The sequence below is a fragment of the Melospiza melodia genome, chromosome 4, assembly GCF_035770615.1.
Source record: "Melospiza melodia melodia isolate bMelMel2 chromosome 4, bMelMel2.pri, whole genome shotgun sequence".
NCBI lineage: Eukaryota > Metazoa > Chordata > Aves > Passeriformes > Passerellidae > Melospiza > Melospiza melodia.
In genome coordinates this window covers 9,581,289-9,599,266 of record NC_086197.1, presented here as the reverse complement: position 1 = coordinate 9,599,266, position 17,978 = coordinate 9,581,289, and the positions used below count along the sequence as shown (strand labels likewise).

At 36.2% G+C, this 17,978-nt stretch overlaps 1 protein-coding gene across 1 annotated transcript in view; it reads right to left on the bottom strand.

The window, feature by feature from the left end:
* SEMA3E (semaphorin 3E) overlaps window positions 1–17,978 on the bottom strand; it is a 126,943-nt gene that overhangs the window by 51,834 nt on the left and 57,131 nt on the right. Inside the window, exons 2-3 of the mRNA XM_063153783.1 lie at window positions 8,375–8,535; window positions 946–1,005 (exon numbers count right to left, since the gene is read on the bottom strand). Coding sequence (XP_063009853.1) covers window positions 946–1,005; window positions 8,375–8,535 — 221 coding nt within the window. The remainder of the gene's footprint in view (window positions 1–945; window positions 1,006–8,374; window positions 8,536–17,978) is intronic.

Here is a 17,978-nt window from a genome sequence, read left to right as displayed (position 1 = left end):
ACTACTACTACTTCTACTACTACTACTTTCAAATCTGGCTCCAGTGCCTTAATGTGAACAGTTCTCAAGCTTTTACTTCAGAAGAAATATTTATAGCTTCCTAATTTACTGGGATTTTATGGTGGTTATCATTGAGGCTGCTATTTGCTGTGTTTCTGGGCAAACCTTGTATGTGCCTTTCCATGTCCTACATTCCTGTCACTGTTGCTGTAAAACTATCATAGTTTTCACATCCCTTGGTTCAGTGTGAGCTCTCTCAGCTGTGGGATTTATTAGGTGCACTCTCTGTGTGTTTATGAGGTGCAGATAATGAGCTTGGTGCACTGCAAAATTAAAGAGAGCTCCCCTCCAGAAGAACTTTCATCCTGTGGTGCCAGTGATGCCAGCTGCTGTGTGTCAGTGAGCTTTCAAGTCTTTTCCCAGGAAATGATTACAGTGAGGGCATTGAATCACAAGAACAGAACAGGTCTGAGCTTCATTAAAACAGTATTTTTATTAATAGAACAAGAAACCTATAGGAAAATATAAATTACAGTGTATTTTATAATTATTACTAACTGCTTTTTTGAATGTATTCTAGTGAACATGAATTTTAAATATAAACTGGAATGTGAAAATAGAGAAGATAATCTGTGTGTATGAAAAGAAAAGAACATAGTAATGGAAAAGGAAAATTATTAAGGTACCTTCTTTGATAGCACCAGAATAAGAATTAGAAGAAAGTTCAGGCAATGAAAAGTGTTCATTGCCTGTTTACAAATTGGTTTGAAGAGCAATTAAACTAATAATTTAATGTGTTCACAGTAGTTACATGTTTTTAACCTGCAACACTTCACTTTATATCTGTGCTTTAATCTCTCTTAAGTTAGGGATGCCTGAATTCTTGTTTTGGACCAGCCACAGGTATAATTAAAGTATATTTAATCTGTAATTAGTGATACTTACAGCATCTCTTCCTTTAATTATGCATTCTTCTGCCTGCAGAGGTGTACTAGGCCAATGGATCTGAGGAAAAAAAAGAAATTAACTGTCAGTCTGATCATGGAAATCCAGCTTTTCCTTTATTTCTCATGTGAAAGATTCTCAGATCAGAAGTACAGAATCATAGAATAGCCCAGGTTGGAAGGTGCCTAAAAAGATCATCTGGTCCAGCTTTTGGTGGGAATGAGAGCCCAGCTGAGATTATCTATCACTGTGTCCCAGACATCTGTAAATGATGACAGAAACTCCACCACGTCCCTGGCTCCTTGAGAAGGGAGAGCTTAATTCCTCTTTGAGATGCCTCTTAAAGTATTTAAGCACTGGAATACTGTGATGAGTTCCCCCTGAGCCTTGCTTCCCCTGAGGGAAAGGACCTCCAGTCTCTCTCTGTTGGAACACAAATGTCTTGATTAGGGCAGCACAGCAAATTTATTAGCAGCCAATAGAATTTAAAGGAAGTTAATGTATGGAACATTTTGTACAAATTCAGTAGAAAAATCTATGCTAAACTGTCAGTGAGTTTCAACATAGTTATTAATCTTGATCTACTGATTTCCTGCTTGAAGTGACGCTTAGGAAAGAAAATGGCTTACAGTGAAGTTAATAAGGGTCAGCAATTAACCTTATGGGAATAGGATTGGCTCTTCACAGTCAGTTACCAGAAGTGAAGCCAAATTACACAAGTGAGTTTTTCTTCAGCTATCTACTGTAAAACATTTAGGTTTCATCCCAGATGCATTATTTGTTTGGACAAAAACAACATTAAACAATGACTGATCACACTGGAATGATTACTTAATTTCTTACAACATTTAAAAGTGAAAACAAAAACATGTTCACATCAGTGATATCAGGCTTGGCTGAAACCAAGTAAATATCCAAAAACTGATGTCATCATTAAGACATTTTTGTCATTAATCCAATCACAATTTTTTTTTTCTGTCTGGAAAACATTTTTAAATGAAATTCTTCTGCTAAGCTTTTTTCTTCCCCCTTTTTTTTTTTTTTTTTTTGGTAATTGAACTGTCTTAAGTTTTCTTGAGATAATTCTAATCTGAGAAAATGATAGATTATTAGAAAACTTAATAGCAGACAAGTGGGGATAAATTATTTATCCTAGATTCCTGGGGCTTGAAAGTAAAAGACCAACTTCCCCTAATATCTTCCTTAATGAATTGGATGTGGAAATCAAAGAAATACTAAATAAATTTGCATTATACTAAAATGGGAAGAGCTGTTGACTCTCAGGGCCAAGGCACTGCAGAGACCAGGACAAATCAGAGGGCTGGGCAATCACCAAATATACCAAGTTTAACAAGGGCATTGTGCACCTGGGACAGTGCAACCCCAGTGCTGTGCATGGATCAGGGGATGAGAGACGAGCAGCAGCAGAAAGGGACCTGGGGGTCCTGGCCAGTGGCAAACTGAGTCAGTCAGCAGTGCCCTGGCAGAGTTTAGGTCTCACACCATCTAAATCCAAGTTGATCAGAACATCTGTTTTCAGTCAGATGGTCTTGTAGTCATCTATGAGTGATGAAAAATTACTCTCATCTAGTCTCTACATTGCTGCTGTATAGTCTGGAAAGCTATCTAAACTCTGCTGAACTCCCATGAAGGCACTCATCCAGTCATCCTGATCAGACCATTCCTGGTTCACTCATTGCAAAACTCAGGGTCCACAGTCATTTATTTTAGTCACTGGTCAGGAATTGAATGAAGCTTGGGTCAAGCCTGTCCTTAACCCAAAAAACCTAGAAGTTATGAGATCTCTAAGATCTCTTGAGGCTAAAAGTATAAAAACACAGCTCTCACTTCCCAAAGACAAGTTCTAACTAGCAGGCTAAAATGAGAGCTTTTGCCCACACCAGGTGTAGGTGGCTGTTAGGAACAGAGAAACCACAGAGGGAATAAAACACTTGACTCTGGAACCTGATATTAAATACACTGTGTGTAGGTGATTATTTTTGCATTTGGAGACTTAGTCCCAGTGCTGTTGAAAATACTTTGATGTACATTTTCCACTTAAGATCTACCGAATTAAATACATATACAGAATTAAGAGAAAAAAGCCAAAGAGGTAACCTAATGCTCCTGCTTTGTCTGGAATGCCAAAAAGCATCTGCAGTGGAGCTACATAAATTTGGTCCTTGCCACAGAAAAAAGAATAAACCATGGAGTTGGAGAATGGTTTGGGTTGGAAGGGACCCTTAAAGACCAACTAGTGTAACCACCTAATATTGTCAGGGATTTCTTTCACTGTTGCTCAAGGCCCCATCCAGCCTGACCTTGAACAGTTCCTGGGATGGAGCATTCACAACTTCTGTGTGGCAAATTGTTCCAGGGTCTCATCATGTTCATAATGAAGAAGTTCTTCCTAGCATCTAATCTAAATCTACAGTCTTTTATTTGAAAACCTCTGTCTCTTGTCCTGTCACTACAGTCCTTGAGAAAATTCTCTGTCTTTCCTGTAAGGCCCCTTTACAAATTGAAACTCCAGCATGAGTTTTCCCTAGAGCTTTCTCTTCTTCAGCTGAACCCCAATTCCCTCAGCCTGTCTTTATAGGAGAGATGTTCCAGCCCTCTGACCATTTTTGTGGCCCTCACAAAATTACTGACTTCTAAGGCAAGTCCATGTTCATTGCCTGAAGTGGGCCTGAATGATAACTCTAGTAATAGATATATGTCTCCTGGAGAAGTTTTTCTGTCCAGAAACTATTTTTAAAACTCATAACTCTTGCAAGGCTCTTGAGTTTAACATAAATAAGTATTAAGATTTTAATCTCTTCAAGAGTATTTTAGAATCAGGACTAAAAAATCTCTGCATGTCAGATTTTGCTATCATATCAAATTTAAAATTAGCATAACATAGGATGAGTTTGCACTGCATGAAAATCCAGATATTAATCAGCTGCAATAATAGTCTTTAACCTGCCATGTATTACTTTTCTTGATGTTTATGTTTAAGAGGTGTGACAATTACCAGCCTTTATTTTCAATTGACTTTCTGCTGGCATTGCAATCATTTGGCGAGCTATCAATAATTATTTTGGGAAATCTGCCTGGGTATGTAGACTGTACTAGCATCACACTGGCATACATCCCACTAGCTGCAGTCTTGACATAACTATTTGTTTTAACATAATTTTTCAAAATTTTTCACAATTTTAGATTACTGTGAATTAAATTTTAAATTTGCTTGCTGAGTGATGTTTTCTCCTATTGTACCACAGTATTCTCATCCTTGACCTCGATGATGCAATTTTAACTCTTTAAAGGGTAAAAAACTGTAGGGAAAAGATATTTTAAAATATATTCATCATGGGAAAATAATTGAGTTGTAAGTAAGTACAGATATGGGCGAAACTTTAATTGGAGCTGGAATGCTAATTAGTGTCTGAAAACATCCTCTCCATTCAGCCAGTAGCCTTAAAAAACACGATGCTATCTATACTGAAAAGTAATTTAAAGAAATTATATGAGCTTTATAGCACTTCAGGCCTAAACAGACCACTGTGTGTTCTAGTCTGAACTCTAATGTGCGTCAGGGCAATTAAGCAATTCAACCAGCCTGTCCCCAGTTTAAGTCAATAAATAGAGCTTAATTAACAGCTAACTTGTGCTTGGCTGAAACATAATTTCTTTAAAAATATCTGCTGATGACTGAATATTGTATATATTTATCAACAAATAACCTCTTGGAAGGTTATTCCAACGGATAACACACACTAAATTGTGTGCCTCTTATTTCAGTTTACATTAGTGCACATTCCTACATGGTATTTAAAAAAGACTCAAGCAAGCCCTGCTCTTGCAGACTGGTGTTCAGCCAGCTCTGGAGTGAAGAAGAGCTTCACTAGAGGCAAGATATATCATGAGGTGTCTATAATTCAATATAGCAGAGATATAAAACCGACTCTGGAGCCATCTCACACTAGGTGAGAAACAGCACAATTTAATTCTGCCTGCATAAGCCCACTTACAGAAGTGGGAAGGTTTCTGTTCAGACTCAGATCTTCCTAAGGCTCTTGAAGTAGAAACTATCTGTAAGGAATTTGTGGGCAAATAGGAAGAGCAGTTTATTTTCACTCCAGCATGAGATCAAAGGAGGAACAAAGTTTCCCCTTTAGGAGCTGTTTGACCAGTGGTGATGAGCTACTGGCACTGGCTCAAGTTTGCTGTTAACAGGGATCCTCTCTGGCACCAATTACAATAAATTGCAGTGTTTTCAAAACCAAATTTGGCACCAGACACCAAAGAAAGTTCTGTATCTTTTAGATCACTACAGGCTTGAAGGCTTTGGACCAAATCTCAAATATGAGTAAGGATTTATTCCAAAAGATGGTGTCAAATGGACACCATGGAGCTCTTAGAGAAAACAAAGGTTAAGTGAATTGTGCCTACAAAGCTTTGTCTTTATCAAAGGTTTTGAGTTCTTATATGGCTCTAATTCTCTGTAACCACTGATACTCACATTTCATATTCTCCCTCATTCTTAGTGTAAGGGCACTCTTCACACAGAAACAAGACATCTAAGTAATGTTCAAAACCATAAAGCATTATGTGTTACATACTCTAAGCAAGAATATAATACACTCTGTATGTATTAAATGAGAGATATGAAGAGCAAAGTAGGAAAATAAACATTATTAGACAAATAGAGAAGTGAGGGTCTTTCCTTTTCCCAGGTGACATGGAAAGTTTTTGCTACAGTTGAGAGCTCAACCAAAATGTCTGGATTCCCTCACCAATGCAAGAATGACAGTAGCAGTATTTTTTCCTGAAGGCCTTTTTCCCCAGCTTTTTTTTACGATTTTTTTTAGTGTATATGAAAAATTGGTAAGGATAAAATGTATTTAAAATAATTTGGTAGACATTTATATAAACAGCCATTAAGTTACATGAAAAAGCTATAATCTACCCTTCAGAGTGTTGCATTGTGTTTGAAAGCTGAAGAAATTGAACTGGAAGAAAACATGTAGTCTATTAAACACAGATTTATAGGAGACATACCTCACATGCATCACAAGTTAAGTTTTTTGGAAATGTTGGATTACTTTGGCAGTAAACAGGTCTCAATGCAAAAGCATTTTATGTCCACTCAGCATTTAGTTGTTTTTCTTTGGGATAACTTCTAATATGCTGGCTGAATTCTTTGGTCATTTTACAGTAAAAGGCATAAATCTCCAGTTGGCAATGGATTTCAGTTTAGTTTTTAGAAAGCATATTCTAAATTGTTGAGAAAGGAATGACTATGGTTTAAAATACATAAACTGTTTTCTGGGTCACAGAAGATGAAGATTAATACAAATTTCCCCCAAACTTCATGAAACCTTTCTTTTGCATATAGTGAGTCATCCTGGTTAGAGAGAGAATGAAATCCAGGAACTTGCCTGCACTCATATACTTTCAGTGGATTACAACTTCCAGTTTAGATTAATTAAGCTAAACTCTTCAGTCTAAAAGAAAAGGTCAAAAACTAACTTAGACACAGTTAAACATCAATTAATTAAGAACTTTGGCAATAATTAATCAACCACTCTCTCAACTCCAGGAACTTTCTCCAATGTATCTCAGCAGTTAAGGATTCCTATAACAGAAATGTCTCATTCCACATTTTTGCTAATAAAGCTGTAAGACTATCATACTTTCCTTAACTATCCATGAATGAGATCTGCTCTGAGTGAACTCTGCGAAAAAGAGAAAAAGCTCATGCCATTTGTACAGTGAGATTGCACCATGTTTCTAAAGGTGCCAGGCCAAGCTTCATTTATTTCAGTTTCTCATCTTTAGCATAAAAAAAGGCAAGAAGAGTTTTCATCACTTTGCCATACTCTACACAGGTCTCCAGACAGAGAACATGGTTTCAGAGTAAATGACTGATATTCCACTTAAAAACAAGAAGGGGGGCAATGAGCTTTGAGTGTGTCCAAATGGGATGATGGTGGTTGGACAGAAGCATGAAGTGCTCTATCCTATCACTCCTCACAGATCTACTGCCAAAGAGGGAAGAAGAGAGTGGAGACAAAAAGCTTGTTTTATAGAAAAAAAATGCTGTTCTAAATGTTTTTATATCTGCGAGCTCTAATATCTTGTCACAGGATATTAATAATTTGTATCAAAGTGAAAAGGAATTAGCTTATATCTCACTGTTGAGGAACAAAGCTCAGTATGTAACTCGGCCCCCTGAGGAATTAAATTCTGGGCGATTTTTTTTAATGTAGATAAATTCTCAAAGAGCCTCCCTGAATAGATTCATATCCCTTAACAGTAGTGGAACATGCTAATTATGCTTGGAGATAAGTAAAGACACTTACGGTAAATTTGGTCAGAGTGTTGACATAAGAATAGTGATATTCACTTTAAGCAAGAGGGCAAGAAAAAAAAGATTTTGAAACATCACTGGTCAGTGCAGTATAGAAATCAAAAATATTTCCCCCAAGTGACTTTATTTTATTTTACTCGCTTTTTATTGCAAGTAAATGAAAATACATCAAAACACATTGGGAAGATTTTAAAAAGTAGATAAGGAAAACACTGAAATATTTCAAGAGATCATTTATCTGCATTCCAAATGGTTGAACAATGGAACAATGCTCCTGCCAGCTTCCCTTGCCACTCTATTTTCCAAGGGCAGAAGTGAGGAATCCAAGGCTCACATCAGCTCAGCCTCCAGCCTCTCCACTTCAGTTGTTAGTTTGCCAATCACTTGTGGTTTCCACAATGTTCTGAGCTCTCTGCCAGGATTATGACTTAACTCACCTTTCTCCCACAGACCACTGAGTAGCCTTCAAATGCCACTTTCAGTCATTACGTAATAGCACCACTGGCTCAAAGCAATGCAAAATCCAGTTTCTAAAGGTTAAAAAAACCCAAAAAAACTTTCAAGGTTTATGCTGCTATTTAAAACTTTTTATAGCTTACTATAAGCTATTTTTTAGCATATAGTATGCTATATGCTAAAAATATAAAATGTAAAAATACTACGTTATTTTTTATTTATGCTATTTTTTCCTTAAAATTTTATCTTCTGAAACTCCCCAGAAATACCAGGGAGATATTATTCCTCAATAATGTAAGATAAATCAGATGTCTACAAATGCAAGGTGCTCTAAACATCTGTATCCCTGCTGAAATTCAGTGAAAAATAGTAATATGACTCCCAGTCTTTTCATACAGAGTGAGCCTTATGGGTGAAGAGGGGACAGAAAAAAATGAAATTAGTGCATTTTTCTTAAATATAAACATGGCCTTAGAGTTCATGCACAAAACACCTACAAAAACTACATTACCTCAGCACGCAAGTTCTAATATCCCGTGCTACGTGTTGCGACATGAAGTGACTAATATATATAAATATATACTATAAATGTACATATATGGCTTTTTACTCCACCTCTCGGTAGTTGTCGCTGATTCGATCCAAGCTGAGGGAATACAAGAGGTCTCTTCCTCCCACGAACAGTCGCTCTTGGTACTCATCCAGCAGCATCACGTGAAGTCCAAGATATCCAAACGGGCTACGAAAGACTGACGTCCTGTTTAAATCCCAGAGCTCTGAAACACAATCAGAGTGCTTGTGATAAATACCAAACAGCTTAGCTTTCATGGCTTCATTTTCATGTCCTACTAGGGAACTGGGCGAGAAGTTGTGGGACATTAAAATGCTAAATGTATAATCTTTGAGTAAGAAAGAGACACGAAACACCTGGGAACAATTTTTAAACTAAGCCGGTTCTACAGGAGGTTAGTCTCTGAGTTTTTCCATCATAATCTTTATGCCTAAAACATGAGATAGGGAGAGATGAAAATTAGTTTTCTCCTATACATTTTCTGAAAAGGAAAATGTACTTTGTGGAATTCACATTCTCTGAAAAAAATCCCTTCACCCAGGATTTTTCTCTTGGGAAGCTGAGAAGCCTCAGAGAAAAGGAAAACAATTCTTATCTCCTTTGCTTCTCCTGTGTTGTGCTCACATGTGGAATGTGTTTGGAGATTGTTTACCCACAGGTGATTGTTTCATTGCATTCTGCTGTGAGTTGTTTTGACTCAATGGCCAATCAGGGCCAAGCTCCGTCGAGACTCTGGAGAGAGTCACAAGTTTTCATTATCTTTTAAGCATTTACTAAGTATCCTTTCTGTATTCTTTAGTATAGTATAGTACTCTTTAATATAATATAATATTATAAAGTAATAAATTAGCCTTCTGAGAATATGGAGTCAGATTCATCATTCCTGCCTTTGTTGAGGCATTCCCTGGAAATACAATAGTACTTCTTAGAACAATAACTGCAAATGGATGAATTAATGGAAATTGAAAAAAAAACATACTGGAAATTCTGTCTTTGTCTTTCAGTTATGTCAAACTCCAGGTTTTGAAAGTATACACTATTTTTACCTGGGTTTGTATTTTTAGGAGGATGGCATTGTGGGTTTTAAGCTTAGCACTGTCTTCACTTAGTTCACTGAGTGTATTGCCTCTAAATTCAGTGAAAACAGTATGAAATCTGTGAAATGCATATGAATAATTTTCCAGCACTGATTTTGTCAGGAAATGCACTGACCTGATATGGGAATCTGAGGTTTAGTTGTACATAAACTAGGCTAAAGCCAGTTCCACTGAGAAAAGGAAATTCATTCTGGGTAATGTTGCAGAAACTTGAATTCAGGCCTCAGAAAGCAAGAAAGAGGCAAAACATGGGGATCTCTGCACTGTGGTGCACAGCAGAATCTGGCTAGCAACAGGTGAGAAAGGCTGAAAATAATTTTGTTTTCGAGAAGCCTCAAAAGGAGTCATTTGAGAGAGTACCCTCAGACTCCCTCCAAAACAACAGAGCTTGGACTGGGGGAAAGCAACTATGTTCTTATGTCTGTACTGCGGCAAATTGTTTTATTTTGAAGAAATCACTTTTGGTAAAACTAATCAAATATGCTTATCCTCTCAGCTTTCCATAAGCATATTTTTTTCATTTGTTTGCTTGTGGTACTGAAGCTGATGTTGTAAGAAGTGGAATTGTCTCTGAGCTAGAGAAGACAAATGAGCCCCCATCCAATTTGGAGGCTCCTGCTCACATGCCACACCAGCAGTTATGTTCATTTGTCCATGCTTCATCTTAACAGCAACATAGAAGACACAGCTGATGTTCTGTAAGCAAGAAATTTAATGCTCGAAAGGGTATCAATATAATCCAACAAATTGACAACATTTCTATTTTTTTAAATTATTAAGTATATTGTGTGCACGATTTCAGAAATAGGATAAATATGTTTTACTCCATTTACTAGGTAGGCTGAGTTCAAATCAAAAGAGGGTAAAAGTAACTAGTTTCTGAAAGTTGTTTCCTTAGATGATGAAATTTACATCAAAGGAGTTGTACTAAAAATTCAGCCTCTCATATGATGTCTTTCTCAAGTGATCTTCAAACAGAATCTACTAAATAGTTGTACCTGTGTGTGACTGGCCTCACTTAATGAAAATGGAAAACTAAGTCACACAGAGGAACATCATGATGAAGAGAACAAGAGACTTTTTGTCTTAGCATTGCATACTAACCAATGGATAGATACACATTTTTTGACAGTGACACGCTCAGCACACAGCTGCACAGCAATGTGGAAATGGCACTTTCAAAGCTTGCTCTTGCCAAGCAAATGAGCAGATTGCTGTTTTGGAAGAACATCTCTTGTTTCTGAACAGATTAGAAATGAAATGAAAGCAGAGCTAGAAATACACTTTTGGTCCTAAATAAAGCCAGTTTTTATTTGCAAGAATATAAATCATTCAGTATATTTTATTTTTTAATCAGTCTTGGAGTGAAAGGAATTGCATTTTAATTCTAGTTATATACAAGCAACAAAGGGTTATTGTGGTAGCTTCCCCTGATTTATTTTCATGTTATCCTGAAGGCAAATTGTTCATAAATGAGACAGTATTTCTTTACATAGATCAGAGATATGACTCATGTGTTCTCATAATGATGAACAATTCTCTACCCGATCACATAAACTGATAACTGCTCATATAAGACTCAGTCCCACAAAGCACACCTGCAAATCCTATTGTCTTAAATGGAAGTTGAGAATATTAAATATCTTTCAAGATAAGACTTGCAAAAAGAGATGTTTCTAAGGCTAGGTCCAGCAAGCTACACAGACATGGGGTTGCTGTGGGGGTAGAGAAAGGAATAAGAATGAACCCGCCATCTGAAAGGGCTAGAACCCAACAAGTTGGGTTTGGTGAGTGATTTTGTATTGAATCACAAATGTAGCAATATTATGTAGATCCTTTGACAGGTGGTAGAATTTCCATGTGTTATAGGATACATGAGATATTAGGATAATGCAGCACATCCTGAATGCCTAGAGGATGAATTGTATATCTGGGAGCCTAAAACAGCACTTGAAGCTTGCCATTTCTAGGCAAGTGAATCTCACCATGCTGTGGTTTGTTGTAAATGACACAGGTTTTTGTGCTATGCCCCTTCAGGAAAGCTGGTTGGCTTCAATGTAGGAAAGAAGCTGTACTGCTTCTGGATGCGCTGCTGCCTCCACACATAGCACAGCTTTCATGCTCACACAAATGCATTGTTAGCTCTTAGAATCACAGAATGGTTTGGGTTGGAAGGGACCTTAAAGATCATCTGGTTCCAACCCTCCTGCCATAGTTTCTCCAAGACCAGGTTGCTCCAAGTCCTATCCAACTTGGCCTTGAACACTTCCAGGGAGGGGGCACCCACATCTTCTCCGGACAACCTGTGCCAGTGTCCCAACACCTTCACAGTAAAAGATTTCTAACATCTAATCTCAACCTAAGTGTCACAGACATCTTTTCTTTAGGATTTTTCCCTCTTCTGGAAGGCTGAGGCCCCAGAAAAGGAATGTAAACAATGGTTATCTGCTGCTGTGGAATGCAACAGGTGCACCTGTGATTGGCCCATGTTGCATGTGTACAATTAAGGGCCAATCAAAGACTGAGCTCTCTCTGGGACAGATCAGAGAGAGCTTCTTTATGATTCATTCCTTTTTCTATTCTTATCTTAGCAACTTCTGAACTTTTCTCTCTATTCCTATTAGCATAGTCATAACGTAACATATATCATAAATTAATAAATCCAGCCTTCTGATCATGAAGTCAAGATTCTCATCTATCTCTCACCCTGAAAAACCCATGCAAGCCCAGTAATACCTAAGCTCTTACAGTTTAGAGCCATTACCCCTCATTAGAACATGGAAAAGTGAAAAGTTGTGAAAAGTTTCACTCCGGCTCTCTTTAGTCCCTTTAGATACTGAAGGCTGCTATAAGTTCTTCCTAAATTTTTCTCTTCTCCAGGCTGAACAGTCCCAGCTCTCTCAGCCTGTCTTTATACTAGAGGTACTCTGGTGCTCTGATCATCTTCGTGGCCTCCTCTGGACTTGCTCCAAAGGGGTCCAGATCCTTATGTGGGGGACCCCAGAGCTGGACACACAGACAGCTGCACTTTGCAGCGCTGAGTTGCACTCAGTCATTGAAATCACAACACAACTGGGGGTGAGGCACTTGGATTCAAAGTTTTGAGCAAATTTCCTCAAAATCTACTTTCAGTTACTTTGAAGAAGCTTAAAGTCACCTTGAAAAAACAGATTCCTTGAGGTGTCCACAGTTACACTCCTGATCATGCTGATACCCATTAATTAAAAAATCAATTTCTAGACAATGTCTAAACTTGATCATAACCTAGAAAGACATTGTTCCTTTACCTAATATTAGGATTTAATGTCCAGATTTATCTGGGCACATCTAGCACACTTACAAGGTGTAAGAACAATTTTCTTCAACAATCCGGCCAGAGAAAATATAGTGCTATCTAAAATTTTAAAAATATTCTAAGGGCTAAATCAGTCACCTGAGGAATAGCAGACATGAGGTCAATTTCATTTTCTAAATGGATTAAAATGAAGGTTTTTCTACTTCTGTAACGAGGTCTGATTACAAGTTATTATCTACCAGATTGGTAGGGAAGGATGGATGCTTTCTCCATTTCCTGTTGAAGCTGTGCAACAAAATATATAAATATTTAATATTTAATAAATGATGCAAAATTTTCCAGCCCATGGGTTAGAAATCCTTGGCTTCTCCCTCACATGGGAGTGACTAAGGGTTTCAGTTGAGCAGAACCCTGCCTTTTACTGAGTTTCTATAGGTTTCAGTGACAAAAAAAAAAACCCAAAAACAAAAACCCAAAACCAAAATAAAAACAAGCAAACCACCAAAAAAAGTTACTTCTTCTGTAAAGATCTTGAATTAAGAAGCAAAAAGACAGAAACACAGAGGATGAAGTATTCAGGGTGAATATATTGCTAGTATTCAGCACATAGAAAAAAAGAGAAAAGGCCTTTCCTATTTTTTGGTAAAAACAAATCTTCTGGAGTACTGATCCATAAATTTGAGCAAATGTTATCTTTTGTGCTATAGTGCTTTTCCCTTTTAATCTAAACTCTCAAGACCATAACTAAACCCACCCCGTTGCAGTACAAACAGCATTTTACTCAACAAAGGAAAGACTGCTTCAATATTTACATACTCCTATATGGCACTTCACTTTACCTCTGAAAGCTTTAAAGCAAGTCTGCACTGCTGAATTACATTTCATAAGAGAACAAATCTTATTTCTTTCTGTTTTAAAAGCTGAGAACAAACCTGATGGTTTGCTATCTGTCTGACAGAGCTTGCTGGCAAATGTTCAGACTGATCTTGCTTACCACACCATCCCTTATAGCAGATCTACTTTGGTGACTGTATTCATGCTGTATCCTGTTTGACAAAATGGATTCTATTACACACTGGTTTAACAATGTTAATTATATTCCTAATAGGCAATTTCTTGGATATTTCAATGAGTTATTTTATAGTTCTAACTTCTAAGATTATTTTAGAGCAGTCATTTCTTCAATTAGAAAAAAAAAATTGTCACTCTATTTTTGTTAAAATGTTTTTTAAATAAAAATTATTGATAACTTAAATATCCCTGGAAAATTCTCAATGGTGCCCCACAGCAACCAGATTATAGTGCCATTTCATTTATAACACATTCTCAGAATTTAAGCATATTTTGAGTAATATATAATTTTGGACCTTCAATACAGACAAATACCATTGAAAATTTTTAACCTTTTTTTATTTTTCTCAGGGAGTGACAAATCTGCTGTTGCTCTGCTCTGTTCTTCATAGCATTACATCATCACAACTGCACATGTTTATTGCCTTTGCCCTTTTTTGCCCTCATAAAAATCTTTAGCTCCCCTTTTAAATTCTTCAGAAATATAGTCTCACCTCCCACACTAGTTCATGCTGCAGATCATTCTTCCAGCAAAGATGTTTTCCAGATGCAGGGCACTGACAAATGAGCCCACATAAGGTGGATGTCTCAGCGCTGCTTTACAGGAAGAGTTAATGGCTGGGGTTGCCTTCTGTCCCCATCAATAATGTGAAAGGCCACTGATATAAAGCCTAGGTAATGTGAGCACCTGAATGACATCTTATGCTTCAAATTACTGGCCTAGTCCTGAATACAGCTACTGCAGTGGAACAAGTTTTACAAGAACTTTGTGAATCTTATGTAATTTTAATTAATTTAGCTTTTTGCTATATTGCTGACAAGTGATGACAAAATCTCCTTACAAGTGGCAAGAAAGAGACAGAAATAAAAATGAGAAAAAATAAAAAGAGGCACAGAGGAGAGCCTGAAATATCTGTGACACAGTTTATGAACTACAGGTCAATTGTAAGACCAGGTAATATATGTATCTTCTGTTATGAAACACTGGTACTTTAAGGCACATATTTATTTGAGGGTACTCTAAAGACTCATCCATCACAAGGACAAAAATATAAACTTACAAGTGGTTGAATCTTTTTGGACAAGGTCAAGACCTCTAACTGGCAATATTCTATATAAAACTAATAGGAAGCAGAAGATTTCTTCCCAGGGGAAAAAAATAGAGAATAAAATTCACCTAAACCCCCCAATTCTGCTGAATGTGAGATTGACAATTTTTACTTTTCTATGCTTACATTCCTCAGTCAAATATAACCCTGTAAAGTAATTATAGAATCACGATAGGGATTGTCAGGTAATGGAAAGTTGCATTAACTCAGGTCAAACAGCAAGGAGCTGAACTGGTTGGGAAGTAGGAAAGGGAACAGTGTTAACTGGTCAGAGCTGGCCAAAGTAAATCCTCCTGCAGGAGAATCGGTAGCAAAATCTGGTCTAAGAACCATAATAGCAGAATTAATTGAAAATAGTAAACAAACTAAAAAATCCAGGATAGTACTAATGCTGAAAGACACCACCGTAATTTTTAAATGCTTTTCTTAAGATAACTTTAGTGTTTTACTGGGAGAAGATGAATCAGCAGGAGATAGGATTAAAAGTCTGTGAGGGAGACTGAAGTATGAACTTTCACTGCTTGAGGTTTTATCTATGTGGCTGCCAGGCAGATGCCTCAGAAACTTGGCAGAGAAGGAGACAGAAAGCAAACTCCAGTAACAACAAGCAAAAACCCCATTATTCCATAACTACTTTCATATGATTCAACCTCTGCTCTTAACAGCAGGTGAGTTTGGCTGTTGAGCTTTATTTGGGGGATGTAATTGGCTTCATGGAGGGAGCTGGTGCAGCAAAGCCCATGAATAATTGTGCTTATTTGGTTCTCTTCCTCTAAATGTTCTGGATTTAGTGATGAAGTTTAAATTATAGTCAAAACTTCAAACAAATTCTTTGCCTGTCAGTCTGTCGAAATTACAGAGGCAAAAGTTTCTGAAATTAAAAGGTACAGTTTGAGGAGACAAGAATAGTTTCAATCTGTATGCAAGACAAAACACTCTTCTGGATTTTTTTCATCCTAAGAATATAGGAAAAACCTTAAACTGGAACATATAATAAATCAGAGGAAATATTTTTGTTTCTTCTAATTCTACTCAGATAATGACAGAAAATATTCTGTGTAGCTTGGAAGTTCTTAACACAGCTAATCATGACAGCTCAAATCCTAATCCTTGATATTTCCATTTCAAACTATTATATGCCACATACATACTGTGATATACATACATTATGTCACATCTGGCAAATACTTGTTTCTTTCTTCCCTGGTAGCAAAATAACATATTCAGCTAGCTGTATGTAGTTTGGCCTTAGTAGCTAGTTTGGCCTTAGTCACTTAATAACAGAAATAGAACCATTACAAAAAGACCAGGGTTTATAGTATATGAATAATATAGTATAGTATATGCTATATTTATAAATATATTTTTAAAATTTATTTATTTTTATATATATAAAATATAGTATATACTGTTATGTATATTACATAACAGTAAAAACGTATACTTACACAGTATTTTATAATATTTTTAGTGCTTGTTGGAAATTTCTATGGTGTACATCATTTTAAGGGAAATCACACACCATCTTCATACAAGCTGGGTTTGCACCAATTTTAAGATGCATTTCTAGATTTACATGCTGGTCCAATAAAAAATATCTGATGTTCAATTTAATGTTACTAAGGCTTGAAAAGAAATTAAATTTATTGTAATAGAAACTTGATGGTTTGGGTTTTAATTATGTCTACCTAGAAATGATGGATGATTTACAGATTTTTTTAGAAGAAAACCTCTTGCTAAGTCAAATGAAAGCAGTTACAGAACCTGCTAAACAGTCATGTATGTTGAAGTTACGTTTGTTTTCTGACGTTAACACATTTGACCCTACCAATTTTTGTACTTTACAGTTGTTTTTTTACAGCAGTAAGATTGGATGGTTTCTCATAGCAGGCCTAATTCAGAGCTCATCTGCCATTTTTCCCAATTAAGTTCATTAATTTTCACCTAGGTAATCACACCAGTATAGATTAAATAGATGTGGAGCAGTACAGGGAAAATAGTTTTCCTTCTACATTTTATCTGAACCTGAGAAACAGCAGACAGAGAATCACTCAGAATGAGAAGAAATTTTCATAATTTCAGTGTCAAACTACTATATAAATGATGCCTACCATTCATTATGCTTTTGATGATGGTATTTAATTTTCAACAATAGTAACAATTTAAAATATTTTAAATTAAGCTTACTATATTTTTTCAGTATCTATTTCCTGTTAGAGGGATATTGCTTGCAGAATGGCAAAGATTTTTTTTAATTCATTTCAGTATTAGATAGCAAATTTTGGCACTAATTCAAACAAATTTGCTATGGTAAATTGACATACTCATTATACCATTATACTCCATTATAAAAACATTTGTTTAGCTTACCAGTGGGATGTTTATTGGAAAAGGTACATGCATCCCCAAAATGCTGTCTGACAACACAGTTCAGAAATGTGGTTGTGATAGAAAATATCAAACAATTGCTTATGCAAAATGGTATAACACTGTGGCTATTATGAACTCCCAGGTCTCAGTGACCTGCATAATGTGGCTGCCTAAAATTTTCTAGTGACTTCAAATCCTAATGATCCTTTTTTAGTGAAGCATTTTACAAGGTGATAATATATGATAAAGTTATGGATAATAATATCTTCATCAATATTATAAATTTCTTTTTGAATGGTAGACTGTATGATAGAAAGGTTCAGAAATGTGTTTTCCTATTAAAACACATTTCTATGTTTTAACAGAAAATAATAGCAGAAATATAAACTGGAATTTTTTATTGTGCAATTATTCCAACCTATGGAAAACACAAGCATACATTAAATATTCTTTGTGAACTTTATGCACTTCATCCAATATACCTCTAAGGAAGTAAGCGCAAAAAGAAAAGTCTTTTTAAAATTCTACTCACAGAAGATGTTTTACATTATGTATAATATCTTAATATTGTTAGCAAGTGAAATAATTGATTTATAAAACTTGAGTTTTAGAAGGTACATATGGTTCAAATAATCACAGACCTCTGCTGATGAAACACAGACAGTCCAGTCTCTTGAGGACCTGATTTATTAAGGTGTACCACTTA